Source organism: Leopardus geoffroyi, chromosome B3, assembly GCF_018350155.1.
Source record: "Leopardus geoffroyi isolate Oge1 chromosome B3, O.geoffroyi_Oge1_pat1.0, whole genome shotgun sequence".
Lineage (NCBI taxonomy): Eukaryota > Metazoa > Chordata > Mammalia > Carnivora > Felidae > Leopardus > Leopardus geoffroyi.
In genome coordinates this window covers 20,901,714-20,916,466 of record NC_059337.1, presented here as the reverse complement: position 1 = coordinate 20,916,466, position 14,753 = coordinate 20,901,714, and the positions used below count along the sequence as shown (strand labels likewise).

The following is a 14,753-nucleotide window of genomic DNA, read 5'->3' as shown; positions in this document are numbered from 1 at the left end:
AAGAAATGGAAGGATTTAATGCAAAGTTTCCTCAAGAGAATAAGATGGGAGAAGGTAGATTATTAACTATGCCTTTATCTATCTCTATGTTTTACTTGTTTCAGTGATCATACATTACTTCTTTAATTAAACAGTCTAATGAAATGAAGTAAGAAAATTAAAGTCAATTGCAATGGAGTAGAGCTGGAGAAAAAGGAGAAGACTTTTCTAAAAAAGTAAAAAGAGCCTGAGGCATTTTCATGAATAAATAGTACCAGGTTCCATCCTGCAGGGCGTACCCATGAGCCCCTGGGCTTCCCACTTCTCCTTTCTCACGGGTGCAGCCTATGTGGCCAGCTTCACCCAGCTTCTGACCCATGTGGTAAAAGCCCACCTCCTTCACATGGCCACCAGGGTTTTTCAAAGTCCACACACATGCATTATGTGATTCCTCTGTCAGCGGACCCAAGAGGAAGCAGAACATGAACAGTCTTACATAGAGCAGAGGAAACTGGGACCAATAGGCAGGGATGTGCCCAAGATCATGCACTGGTTCCACAATGCACCATGGTCATATACCACCTGTTCCCCTTGAGCCTTGTCTGGTCCCATAGCCCATAGACACAAAGGGAAAAGGACTCACCTGCAGGAATTTAACTGATTTCTACTTCTAAGCCAGGGGTAAGAAGCAAACTTACCCGCAAACAGCTATGAAACAACCAGAGGTTGTGATGGTGGCTGTGGTAATTGTAAAAACACCTTATTTCCCTTTGGTGTTTTACAGTTGGCAAAGTACATCAAGGGCCATGGCATTCATAGTCGTGGCTGAGATAGCCCAGTAACTAATATTCTGCCCACATTTATGGATCGACTAGGTCATGTTTCTTGAATGTTCACCAGGTATACCATTAGGTTCATTTGAGTTGAGGAAATTGAGGCTCTGGCGGGTTCAGTGACATGTCCGGAGTCCCCAGCCTCATATGCAGAAGAGGTGGGACTCCGACCCAGTCATGGCTGTCGTCAGGCCCAGGATTCCAGGCCCGCTCAGGTTCCCTGTGGCAGAATGATAGAATGACCCTGCTCTTGGTGTTACAGTTGTATATCTATCACAGCTTCCATAGGCCTGATGCTTGTTTAGTTGGTGGGTTTCATTCTAACACTTCAAACCAGGAAATGCAAATGTTTACATTTATAGCCCTTTGGTTCTGTTAGTTTGGTCAAATTGGTGTGATATTTACAGATCAATAGTAAAATATGCAGAGGTGAGTAGAACCCCATGGTACTTAACCTTTCCTTTACACAACATGCTGGAGAAAATCACCAACATGAGGCCTCGGTGAGCAGGGCCAAAAGTTCATCGCTGCTGAATAACTGCTTAATTAGATACCTTTCGGAGAACTGCCACTTCTCAGAAAGGTCAGCCCTGGCTGTGACAGCTGTGTAGATATACACTGGGACAAAGAGGCGGATGTTGCATATGATTAGAACCAATGAATTTTTAACATCTTGGTAATGATGCTCTCTGGCCCTGTATCTTGATGAACTGATGTATTGCCATGGGGTGGATAAGAAAGAGCAAATAAAACAGCCTACTACAAGAATAACTTGCTTTTCTTTTCGTGAGATGCATAAAACACTGAGGGGGAGGCAGATGGATCTTGAAGAAGCAACACAAGAGACAGAGACACAGAGACAGACAGATGCACGCACACACAGATGATTCCTACCCTGAGCACTAGAGAACAGTATCTTCCCATTAGTTTCTCTTTATCGTACTGACTTTAGTGGTGACACAGCAAACAGTGGGCTGTGTTTCATTTACACTGAATAATAAAGAGCCTTCATTATTTATTAAGCATGTACTTATAAACGTGTATTAATATGTGTATGACCCTTGCTCCTGTTCTTATCTCTCTCCCTTAGGAGCAGCAGTTCTTCGACTGTAAGACCCTGGCCAGGGTGGTCATGAGGGCCAGCCAGTGACCTGCCAGTAGATTATGAGCTCAGGGTTAATTAGGAAGTCTAAAAAGCACAGATGAGCAGTTTTTCAATTTGAAAAGAACTCATCTTCTAAAACCTCCCTTTATTAAAAGAGAACATTAAAGCTTGAAGAAGCCACCTCGCTCTGGAGGTGCTGGGCCCAGAGGATGTCTAGGGCTACAGGATTGTCACTAAAATTATTCAGGGGACACAGTAGAGGCCATCTAGAGGGGCATGAGGGTGGCCGGACTCTGTTAACATGCATTCAATGCCTAAAATAAATATGTTAGTGGCACCAAATGTACAGGTTCTCTGTCTTCCAGAGGGCAGCACGAGGTGGCCTCCATGGACCCTCAGGGCCTATCATCCTTGGGGTTTCTGGTTGGAAGCTAGAAGTGTCCACTCTATGTTGGTTTCAAACTGGCTGGAGGAGAAGGGGGTCAGGCTAGCCATCTTGAGCATGCATGGGAAGGAAGGGGGCCACTCACCATCTGCAGGACATCAGAAGAGACCATCTGCATGCAGCACATGGCTGTGGCCAACGCACACACGATGGTGGAGAGGACATTGAGGGCACACACGCTGAAGAGGAGATCCTGTGAGAGAGAAAAAGGCAGAAGAAAGTCAGTCTCATCCTGACAACCCAGAAGGCAGATCCTTAGCATTTCCATCAAGGTCCAGAAAAAGTGTGGCCAATTATCCACTTCATGGAGGTTTTGTTTTGTAGCTTTTTGTTTGCTTCATAATCAAAACTGGACTTTAATAGAGACACATCTGTTTATTCTCCTACAATGCTGATAGAATTATTAGATACTAAGTGATATATTTCACAATTTTGATCATGATTAGGCAGTCACTGTCTAAGAAAATCTTGGAATCACCAGCATTTAAGTGGGTGGGCAATCTTTATTAATTATAAAATGTATCTCAAAATTTTTAAGTATTTAATAAAATGCCAAGCTTGCTTGCTTGCTTTCTTCCTTCCTTTCTTTCTTTCTTCCTTTCTTCTTTTTTACTGTTTATTCATTTTTGAGAGACAGAGAGAGACAGAGCATGAAGAGGGGAGGGGCAGAGAGGGAGAGACACAGAATCTGAAGCAGGCTCCAGGGTCTGAGCTGCCAGCACAGAACCCTACGTGGGGCTCGAACTCATGAACCATGAGATCATGATCTGAGCCGAAGTCAGACACTTAACTGAGGAAGCCACCCAGGCACCCCTAAAATGCCAAGTTTTTAAATTAAGCTTTTTACCTTGGGGTAATGATAGAATCACATGCAGGTATATAAGAAATAATACAGAGACATCCTGCATACTCTTTACTCAGTTTCCCCCATGGTAGCATCTTACAAAACTATAGTGAAATATCATAGCCAGGATTGATGTGGATGCAGTCAAGAAGAACATTTCCATCATCACAGGGCTCCCTGCCCCATGTTGCCCTTTCATTGACCAACATACGTCCTTCCCCCTGTTCCAGCTCAACCCTTGTCAACCATTAATCTGATCTCAATTTTTATAATTTTGTCCTTTCAAGAACCATATACAAGTGGAATCATATAGCATGTAACCTTACTTTTTTCACTCAGCATAATCCCCTGAAGAGTCATCCACGCTGTTGCACGTATTGTAGTTCATTCCTTTTTACTGTTGAACAGTATTCCATGGCTTGGATGTACCCAGTTTGCTCAATCAGGCACCAGATGAGAAATATCTGGGTTGTTTTCAGTTTGTTGGCTTATACAAATAAAGTTGCCATTAACATTTGTGTACAGGTCTTTGTGTGACCATAGGTTTTTATTTCTCTGGGAAAAATGTCCAAGAGTACAGTTGTTGAGTCACATGGTAATTGAATGTTTAGTTTTATGAGAAACTGCCAAATTGTTTTCCACAGTGGATGAACCATTTTATGTTCCTACCAGCAGTGTATGAATGATCCAGCTTCTCTGTTTCCTTGCCCACACTTGGTATCACCATTTTTATTTTAGCCATTCTGATAGGGAGTGTAGTGATATACCAATATGGTTTTAATTTGTATTTCCTTGATGGCTAATGCTGCTAAACATCTTCATGTGTGCTCAGTTTTTTAAGTTTATTTATTTGAGAGAGAGAGAGAGAGAGAGAGAGAGAGAGAGAGAGAACGACACGGGAGGGGCAGAGAGATAGAGGGAGAAAGAATCCCACACGGGCTCTGCACTGTCAGCTCAGACCCCATGTGGGGTACAAACTCATGAACCGTGAGATCATGACCTGAGCTAAGTGAAAACAAGAGTCAGACGCTTAACCAGCTGAGCCACCCAGGCAACCCTATGTGTGCTCATTGGATATCTATGCCCTCTTAGGTAAAGTGTCTGTTCATACCTTTTGCCCATTCCCCAACTGCACTGGATGCATTTTTATTGAGTTTTGAGACTTCTTTTTGCATTTAAGATCCTGCTCTTTTGTCAGATATGTGGTTTGCAAACATTTTTTCCTAGTCAATAGTTTTTCTTTTAATCCTCTTCACACAAGTTTTCACTGAACACAAGTTTTGTAAGTTTCATGTTCACAAGATCCAGCTTACCAATTTTACTTTATGGATCATGCTTTTGGTGTCAAGTTTAAGAACTTATGTCTAATCCAAGATTGTGAAGATTTCTGGGTTTTCTATTCTGTTCCATTGATATATATGTATGTTTTTGTGCCAGTACCATAATGTTTTGATGACTATAGCTTTGTAACACAGCTTGAAGTCTGAAATTGTGATGCCCCCAGCTTTGCTTTGCTTTGTCAAGATTGCTTTGGCTATTCAGGGTCTTTTGTCCTTCAATGCAAAATTTAGGATTGTTTTTTAAGTGCTGGTGGCATTTTGATAGGGATTGCACTGAATGTGTAGATTGCTTTGGGTGGTATAGACATTTTAACAGTATCTGTTATTCCAATCCATAAGCATGGAATGTTTTTCCATTTCTTTGTGTCCTCTTCACTTTCTTTCATAAGTGTCCTATAGTTTTCAGAGTATAGATCTTTTACCTCTTTGGTTAGGTTTATTCCTAGGTATCTTAGGGTTTTTGGTATAATTGTAAAATGGGATTGACTCCTTGATTTCTTTTTCTGATGCTTCATTATTGGTGTATAGAAATGCAACAGATTTCTGTACCTTGATTTTATATCCTGTGAGTTTGCTGAATTCATGTATTAGTTCTAGCAAATTTTTTGGTGGAGTCTTTCGGGTTTTCTACATAGAGTATCATGTCATCTTTGAATAGTGAAATTTTGACTTTTTCCTTCCCAGTTTGGATGTCTTTTATTTCTTTTTGTTGTCTGATTGCTGAGGCTAAGACTTCCAGTACTATGTTAAATAGTAATGGTGAGAGTGGACATCCCTGTCTTGTTCCTGACCATTGAGTAAAAGCTCTCATTTTTTCCCAATTGGGTATATTAGTTGTGGATATTTCATATATGGCCTTTATGATGTTGGGGTTCATTCCATCTATCCCTACTTAAGAATTTTTATCAAGAAAGGATGCTGTATTTTGTCAAATGCTTTTTCTGCATCTATTGAGAGAATCATGTGGTTCTTAGCCTTTCTTTTATCAATGTGGTATATCACATTGATTGATTTGTGAGTATTGAACCATCAATGAAGCCCAGGAATAAATACCACTTGTGGTGACTAATTATTTTAATACTGATGAATTAAATTTGCTGGTACCTTGTTGAGAATTTTTGCATCCATGTTCAGGGATACTGGCCTATACTTCTGCTTTTTAGTGGGGTCTTTTTCTGGTTTTGGAGTCAATGTAATCGTGGCCTCCTAGAAGAAATTTGGGAGTTTTCCTTCCATTTTTTGGGGGGGGGGAGGACAGTGTGAGAAGAACACGTATTAATTCTTCTTTAAATGTCTTGTAGAATTCCCCTGGGAAGCCATCTGGCGACTTTTGTTTGTTGGGAAATTTTTGATTGCTTATTCAATTTCTTTTCTGGTTATGGGTCTATTCAAACTTTCTATTTCTTCCTGTGTCAATTTTGGTAGTTTGTATGTTTCTAGGAATTTGTCTATTTCTTCCAGCTTGTGCAGTTTATTGGCATATATTTTTTCATAATCTCTTATAATTTTTGGTATTTCTGTGGTGTTAGTTGTGATCTCTCCTCTCTGATTAATGACTTTATTTATTTGAGTTCTTTCTCTTTTCTTTCTGACAAGTCTGGCTAGGGGTTTATCAATTAATTTTATTAATCTTTTCAAGGAATCAGCTCTTGGTTTCATTGATCTGTTCTGTTTTTGTTTGTTTCTCTTTCGTTTATTTCTGCTCTAGCTTTTATTAGTTCCCTTCTGCTAGATTTAGGTTTTTATACTGCTCCTTTTCTAGCTCCTTTAGGCATATAGTTAGGTTGTGTATTTGAGACTATTCTTGCTTCTTGATACAGGCCTGTATTGCAATATACTTCTCTCTTGGACTGCCTTTGCTGCATCCAAAGGGCTTGGACTTTTATGTTTTAATTTTCCTTTGCTTCCATATATTTTCTAATTTCTTCTTTAATTTCCAGGTTAACCCATTCATTCTGTAGTAGGATGTTTTAAACCTTCCATGTATTTGTGGGATTTCCAAATTTTTTCCTGTGGTTGATTTCCAGTTTCATAGTGTTGTGGTCTGCAAATATGCATGGTATGATCTCCATCATTTTGTACTTGCTGAGGACTGATTTATAACCCAATATGTGATCTATTCCAAAGAATGTTCCATGTGCACTTGAAAAGAATGTGTATTCTGCTGCTTTAGGATGGCATGTTCTGAATATAAATGGTAAGTCCAACTGGTCCAGTGTGTCATTCAAAGCCATTGTTTCCTTGTTGATTTTCTGCTTAGATGATATGTCCATTGTTGTAAGTGGGGTATTAAGGTCTCCTACTATTATCTATTATTAATTATCTATTATTATCAATGAGTTTATGTTTGTTATTAATTGATTTATATACTTGGGTTCTCTCAAGGTGGGGGCATAAATGTTTACAATTGTTAGATCTTCTTGATGGACAGACCCCTTAATTGTGGTATAATGCTCTTCTTCGTCTCTTGTTACAGATTTTGGTTTAAAATCCAGTTTTCTGGATATAAGTATGGCTACTCTGGCTTTTTTTTTTTTTTACATCCATTAGAATGATAGATGGTTCTCCATCCCTTCACTTTCAATCTGCAGGTATCATTAGGTCTTTATAAAATAAGTCTCTTGTAGGCAGCATATAAATGTGTCTTGTTTTTATTTTTATATATTCTGATACCCTATGTCTTTTGATTGGAGCATTTAGCCCATTTACATTCAGGGTGATTATTGATAGATATGAATTTAGTGCCATTGTGTTACCTCTAAAGTAAGTGTTTCTGGTGATGTTCTGTATTCCTTTCTAGTCTTTGTTGGTTTTGTTCCCCTTTTCCCCAAAGAGTTCCCTTTAATATTTCTTGCAGGGCTGGCTTAGTGGTTACAAACTCTTTAGTTTTTGATTCTCTGGGGAACTCTTCATCTCTCCTTCTATTCTGAGTGACAGGCTTGCTGGATAAAGCATTCTTGGCTGCATATTTCATATTTTCCCATTCAGCACATTGAATATATCATGCCACTCCCTTCTGGCCTGCCAAGTTTCTGTGGACAGATCTGCTGTGAATCTGATCTGTCTTCCCTTGTAGTTTAAGGACTTTTTCCCCTTGCTGCTTTGAGGATTTTTTCCTTGTCTGTGTATTTTGTGAATTTGACTATGATATGTCTTGGTGATGGCCAGCTTTTATTGAATTTATTGGGAGTTCTCTTGCTCCCATGTGCTTCTTGGATTTTCACATCTGTTTCCCTCCTCAGATTAGGGAAGTTTTCAGCTATAATTTGCTGAAATAAACCTTCTGCCCCTCTTTTTCTCTCTTCATCTTCTGAGACTCCTATGATATGAATGTTATTATGCCTTAAGGAGTAACTGAGTTCCCTAAGTCTACATTCATGATATAATACCTTTATTTTCCTCCTCTTTTCAGCTTCATTATTTTCTATAATTTTATCTTCTATATCACTGATTTGTTCCTCTGATTCGTCCATCCTCCTTGTCTTGGCATCATTCAGGCTTGCATCTTGGTTAGTGCATTTTTAACGTTTATTTATTTTGGGGACAGAGAGAGACAGAGCATGAACGGGGGAGGGGCAGAGAGAGAGGGAGACACAGAATCGGAAACAGGCTCCAGGCTCTGAGCCATCAGCCCAGAGCCTGACGCGGGGCTCGAACTCACGGACCGCGAGATTGTGACCTGGCTGAAGTCGGACGCTTAACCGACTGTGCCACCCAGGCGCCCCGGTTAGTGCATTTTTAAACCATGCTGCCTGCTCCCGGGATTCTGCTCTCCTTCCCCACCAGAGCACTGCTAAACCAACCAGGCACAACCCCAGCAGCAGTGTGGATCTCTAAAACTTTAGTCTGTTGCGTATGAAGACTTGAAGTATTCAGCACCTCTCCTTTTCCCATCAATGGTTTTTGGGAAGGGTTTTCTTGTGCAGTACCCTCTGCATTTTCACTCTTTTTTCACTCCTTCTCTCTCACTCTTCTCGCAATGATCAGGGTTTCCTCCCCTCCACAGCACCCACAGTTCTTTTCTCCTTCATATCAACTTCCACAGTTCCTACCTTCCATGAGGTGGTCATTTTTCTACCTGTAGACATTCAGCCTTGTTTTCTCAGTCCTCAGATCAATTCCTTGGGTGTTAAGAATGATTTGATATTTATCTAGCTGTGTTTGAGGGATGAGGCAAGCTTAGGGTCACCTTACTCCTCCACCATCTTAACCACTCTCCCCTGGATTACTGTTATGGTAATTTTGGGGTAAATATCCAGTAATGTGATTACTGGATCATAGGGTAGTTCTACTTTTAATTTTTTGAGGAACCTCCATACTGTTTTCCAGAGTGGCTTCACAACGTTGCAATCTCACCAAAAGTGCAAGAGGGTTCCTTTTTCTCCACATCCTTGCCAACACTTGTCATTTCTTGTGCTTTTGATTTTAGCCATTCTTACAGGTGTGAGGTGATATCTCACTTCAGTTTTGGCTTGAATGAAATGTATTTCTTACATAAGAAGACTTGAAAGTTGAAAATTACTCCTTGATCGTTAGGCTGCAAAACAGATGTTGTATTAGCAGGCATGAAAACGACATTACTTCCATTGTGCATCTTCATCAGAGTCGATCTGTCTTTTGAATCTTTGAGGCCAGGCATTGACTTTTCCTCTCTAGCTATAAAAGTCCTAAATTGCATCTTCTTCCTATAGGCAACTGTTTCTTCTCCATTGAAATTCTACTATTGAATGTAGCCACCTTCATCAATGATCTTACCTAGATCTTCTGAATAACTTAGTGCAACTTCTACATCCACACTTGTTGCTTCACCTTGTACTTTTATGCTATAGAGACAGCTTCTTTCCCTAAACCTCATGAAGCAACCTCTTCTAGCTTCAAACTTTCTGCGTCTTCCTCACCTCTCTCAGTCCTTGTAGAACTGAAGAGAGTGAGGGCCTTGCTCTGGATTAGGCTTTTGCTTAAAGGAATGTGTGGCTGTTTGATCATCTATCCAGCCCACTAAAACTTTCTCCACGTCAGCATTAAGGCTGTTTTTCTTTCTTAACATTCATGTGTTCACTGGAGTAGCACTTCCAATTTCCTTCAAGAACGTTTTCTTTGTATTCACTAATTGGATGACTGGTACCAGAGCTCTAGCTTTTAGCCTATCTCAGCTTTCAACATGCCTTTTTCACTAAGCCTAATCATTTCTAGCCTTTGGTTTAAAGGGAGAGACATTCAACTCTTCCTTTCACTTGAACACTTAGAGGCTGTTGTAGGGTTATTAATTATCCTACTTTCAATATTGTTATGTCTCCGGAAACAGGTAGACCCAAAGAGAGAGAGAGAGAGAGAGAGAGAAAGAGAGACAGCACACACCAGAGAATGGCTGGTCAGTGGAGCAGTCAGAACACATACATTTATCAATTCAGTCTGCCATTTTATATATGGGCATGGTTTATGGTGCCCCAAAACAATCTTAACAGTAAAACATCAGAGATCGCTGCTCACAGCTCACCATAAAAAATATAATAATGAAAGTCAAAATATTGTGAGAATTGCCAAAAGGTGACAAAGACATGAAGTGAACAAGTTCTGTGGGAAAAATGTTGCCAGTAGACTTGCTTGATGCAAACAAACCTTCAATACAGTATCTAAGAAGTGCAGTAAAATGAAGCACAATAAAACAAGGTCTACCTGTAAGGATATGGCCTCAAATTCAATTTTACTCATTCAAAAATGTACAAAATACTGTACATACTCAAAAAGCTATCAGGAAAATTGGATCTTTCACCTGAAAGACCATGGCACTAATGAGGTTAGTTTCAATGATCTAATCAAGGGATTGACAAATCCTCAAGAGGAGGTGGGAAGTATTGCATTTCCTGACATGCATCATACATGCATGAGGTATGTGTCCACATGACTTTCTATTCTGGGAGCATTCCCAGAATGTAATTCCCATTACACATGAACCCACGTGTTATCTATCTCATCCTTTAAGAAAGTTCCCCACTCTCCTGTAAGTCATTATGATCACAAAGTCTTTCTGCAATCCCTTTCCCACTCATTTGTTCTCAAAGCTGACTTGTAAAATAGCCAAAAAGGAGGGTGATTATGATAGTATAGGGGACAAAGTTAACATACCATGTTTAAACAAATCCCCAAGGTTAAACTGTTCAATGACAATGTGAAGACAGAGAACTGAGTCTCGTTTTTCAGATTTGTTAGGCAGAAATGAGCAGGGCTCAGGCTAGGGCTAATTATTCCTCACTCCTGAGGGAAAGCTGTGCTGATTACTCTGTAATGTGGGAACAAGTGTTACTCTCAGACCTGTGTGAGCACATCTGAGAATAGACACTGTTCTCTAAACCTTTTCTGTGGTTCTTTCCCTAGACTCCAATAGTTTCTTTATGTGCATGGGCTAATCATTATCCAACTGAATACTCCAGAGGGAACCTCTAAAGACTCCAGAGTTCTCTCCCCTCCACTATCCTGTCCTGGGAACTCTAGTCCCTAGGCTTTAGTCTCCCTAAGACTTTCAGCTTTGTGTCCCCAACTCAGGGAGTCTGTAGAGATCCTCCTGAGTCCCCCTTCCCTGATCTGTGACCTGGAGTCTTTTGAGGCTGTAAGCTGGGACATTTACTGACCATATCGCAGGGATCACTGTCCTTCACTGCCTGATGTTCAATGTCTTCATATTTTGTCTGTTTTTTTTTTTGTGGGTGGGGGGCGGGGAGTGGGTGTGGGGAATTGTTTCAGGTGGGAGACTAAATCCAGTTCCTGTAATTCTGTCTTGGCCAAAAGCTCTTGGTGGCTTTTTTTTTTGTTTGTTTCAGTTTTCTCAGCAGCTGTAGCAGGGCTTAGACATCTGCCTTAAGTCTTCTGTGCAACATTACTATGGCTATCTCAAGTGTCCTCCCTGCTCCTGCAGCCACTAAGGATGGAGCAGGATGGGAGCTCAGTTGTGGAAAAGAGCACACAACGATGTGGTTGGAAAAAGGCTAAGGAGGTTTTTTTTAATTTCCTAAGTGATGAGATACCTCTGAAAACGTGTGATGTTGGGAAAAAGATAATGTAAGCTATTTTCACAAACAATGGAGAGAAACACCTTTTGCAGGGCCTACTACCATAGAAACTGGGATGTAGCAGGTGCTCAATAAATATGTGTTGAAATGAGAGACTGGAAACATGGGGGTAACCATTTTGTCACTGCTGCAGAGGAATGAAACCAAAGTGCATGGAGGAAGCACGGAGACCGGGAGTCTGAGAGTGACTCTGAAGCTAAAACCAACAGGGCATGGCCATTGGTTGGGGGCAGACTGGAATGTGGGAGAAGAATGGGTAGGAGATGATTCTGAGGCATACATTGTGAGTGGGAGCATGAGATGCCAGCAGTTGTGCCAGGGACCTGTGAGAAAGCAGCAATCTTCAAAGGAGAATAACCAATGTGGTCTGGGACATGTAAAGCTGAGCTACCAGGAGCCTGCCCACAGAGACGTTAGTGATCAGTTGGAAAGGCGGGTCTGGAGCACATGATGGAGGTCAGGACTGAAGATGTGGACTAGGTGTCATCCCTACAGAATCAAGATGCGCCTTCACCTGTGGGTGCCCTTGATGTATCTGATGGCCTGGGGTTCACTCTTTCCCATCTCCAGACCTACCAGACCACAGGGGATTAGGTTGCTCCAGACTCCCTGGAGAAGAGGGCATTCTTGGATGAAATTACCATCCTCCCCTTAAAGACACACCAGAGAATAACCTCAGATAGTATGTATAAATCTTTTTTTTTTAATTTTTTTTCAACGTTTTTTTATTTATTTTTGGGACAGAGAGAGACAGAGCATGAACGGGGGAGGGGCAGAGAGAGAGGGAGACACAGAATCGGAAACAGGCTCCAGGCCCTGAGCCATCAGCCCAGAGCCCGACGCGGGGCTCGAACTCACAGACCGCGAGATCGTGACCTGGCTGGAGTCGGACGCTTAACCGACTGCGCCACCCAGGCGCCCCTATAAATCTTAATTATATATTTTTTTATCTCTCAGGGGGAAATTCAAAATTAGAACCAATATAGTGACATCTCTTAATGTACCATAACCAAAAATATAAACAGTACCTGAATTTTGTCCTCAATCTAAAAATTTCAACTTTATTGACCACATATTCCACTGTCATTAAAATGAATGCCCTTTTAAAAAGAACACTAATTTTGTATATACTCTCATTTGCAACCAAATAAATATATTTGGTTAAATATAAATATAAATAAATATATTTATTTGCAACCAAATAAAACCACTCACACACACACACAAAAAAACACAAATCACAACCTTTTTTGAATATTCATCAGGAGGCAAATGCCACTTTATGTCTCATGGCGTATATTCATTTGAAACACACACCAGAAAGACGTCGTCGTCTTCTTCTTCTTCTTCTTCTTCTTCTTCTTCTTCTTCCAGCTGTTAAAATGTTTGGCTTTTTTTTCTTTTTTCTTTTTTTTTAGATAACTGTACATCACCTGGAATTACGTTTATGTGTTTCTTTGGAATTCTCTCTCTGGCTTAAGTAATGCCTTTACTTCTGCTCTTTGACAGCTTTATCAAGAATCCTCTATAAGTACTGAAAGCTGTGCTCTATAAAATATTTTTATAAGGTCATTCAAAATGGCAAGTGTTAAAACAGGGTGCGTCTTTCACTGTGGATACTAAGTTTGCTGTCAGCCATTGTGCATACTTCCTCTAATAAAACTAGGAAATCATGTATATAACAAATCATGTATAAAACAAAACAAAGAGGAAATACTTAGGTAAACTTACATGTGATGAAGTCTTTTAAAATTCTCTCCAATCCAAGTAAATTCTGAATATTAATAACATGATTAACAGAGGAAGGTGACAGACATGATAAATTATGCATTAAAAAACATTAAAAATCCAGGAGTTCGATTCCTTTGGTTGTTTGAAATACCATTGTCCAGAGGTCAAATGATCTTACATTCATTTCTATTAGCTCCTTGACCAGTTGTTTTCAACATTTTTTAAATTTGAATAAAGAAAGAGATCCCATTATCAGCCAAAGTGTAATGACAAAAGGTAAGGAAAGGCTCATGGTATAAAAACTATACCACAGCCAATGAGACCACAGCCAATAGTAACTGTAAGTGTGTTATAATTGGGAGTTGGGTTTTATCAGAATTATCCTATTGAAGCTTCCTAATTACTCGATGCAGGGATAACTATATCAGCGGGTCTTTCATGGAAGGAAAGGGATTCAAATGGGAAAAAAAGGATGTTAGAAAAGCTGGGTGGGAGTGATGGAGAGCATGACCAGAAACTACACGTGTTGCCATCCCGTTCTGTGTTCCAGGTGGGGACGGCTAAGCTCAGTGTCTTCCAGAGCTTAGAACCTCCTGCATTAAAGCACAAGGTACACTCATTACTGGGCTGCTCTGCTCTGAGAACAAAGCAAATATGTGAAGATTTCAAAACTCTCAACACCATTCTCACGTCACCAGCTTGAACTTACGTATCCTCCGTAGGTCCTTCCCATCTGTCCCTCCCCTCCCAAATCCAGTGCCTATCCAGTTCAGACCTTCATTAACACCTATGTCCCTGGACAACTTACCCCATTTTGACAACCACTCTCTTCCTCTTCTGACCCACCTTGCCCAGGAGGAGTATTTAAAGGGCTTCTCTCATTACAGTTCTTTCTTATGTTTCTTTGTCTCTTGGATCCAAATGTGATTCTGTTTTCAAGGGCCAGGTTGAATCTCATTTCCTTCAGTATCTTCTTCTCCAACAGCTGATATCACAGAAAATCTTTCCTCTTTTGAACCCACAGGGCAACCTGCACCATATATTTTCTATTGCACTGTGATGTTAGACACTGGCCACAGACTGTTACCTGACATGTAATGTGATCTGTGTTGGAAGAGCCAGTCTGCTCTGGGTCCTGAGCATGCCTGCAAGTTCCTGCTGGGCATGCCAAGAAGATAAACCTTGACAGCTCTTTACCCTGCCTATTTCCCAGGGTTGTGTTTGCAACAAGCAAGCTTGAGGAAGGAGGTAACACTGCCCCTAGACAAAGGATGGGTTTATTACAAATGCATCAAATTCCCCAGGCTGAGTGCTTCTCTGCCTAATGTAGCTCACTGCATGTGCAGGCATCCATGATGGATCCTTTGTATCATCCCTGAAGACTTGGGCACAGGGAACTCACACAAACC

The 14,753-nt window shown here is 40.7% G+C and overlaps 1 protein-coding gene across 4 annotated transcripts in view; it reads right to left on the bottom strand.

Moving 5' to 3' along the window:
- The window catches only part of FAM189A1 (family with sequence similarity 189 member A1), a 466,939-nt gene that overhangs the window by 28,614 nt on the left and 423,572 nt on the right, over window positions 1–14,753 (bottom strand). For all 4 annotated transcript variants that reach the window (XM_045448858.1, XM_045448859.1, XM_045448860.1 and 1 more), the window contains one exon: window positions 2,448–2,555. In XM_045448858.1, the coding sequence (XP_045304814.1) occupies window positions 2,448–2,555 (108 nt within the window). The remainder of the gene's footprint in view (window positions 1–2,447; window positions 2,556–14,753) is intronic.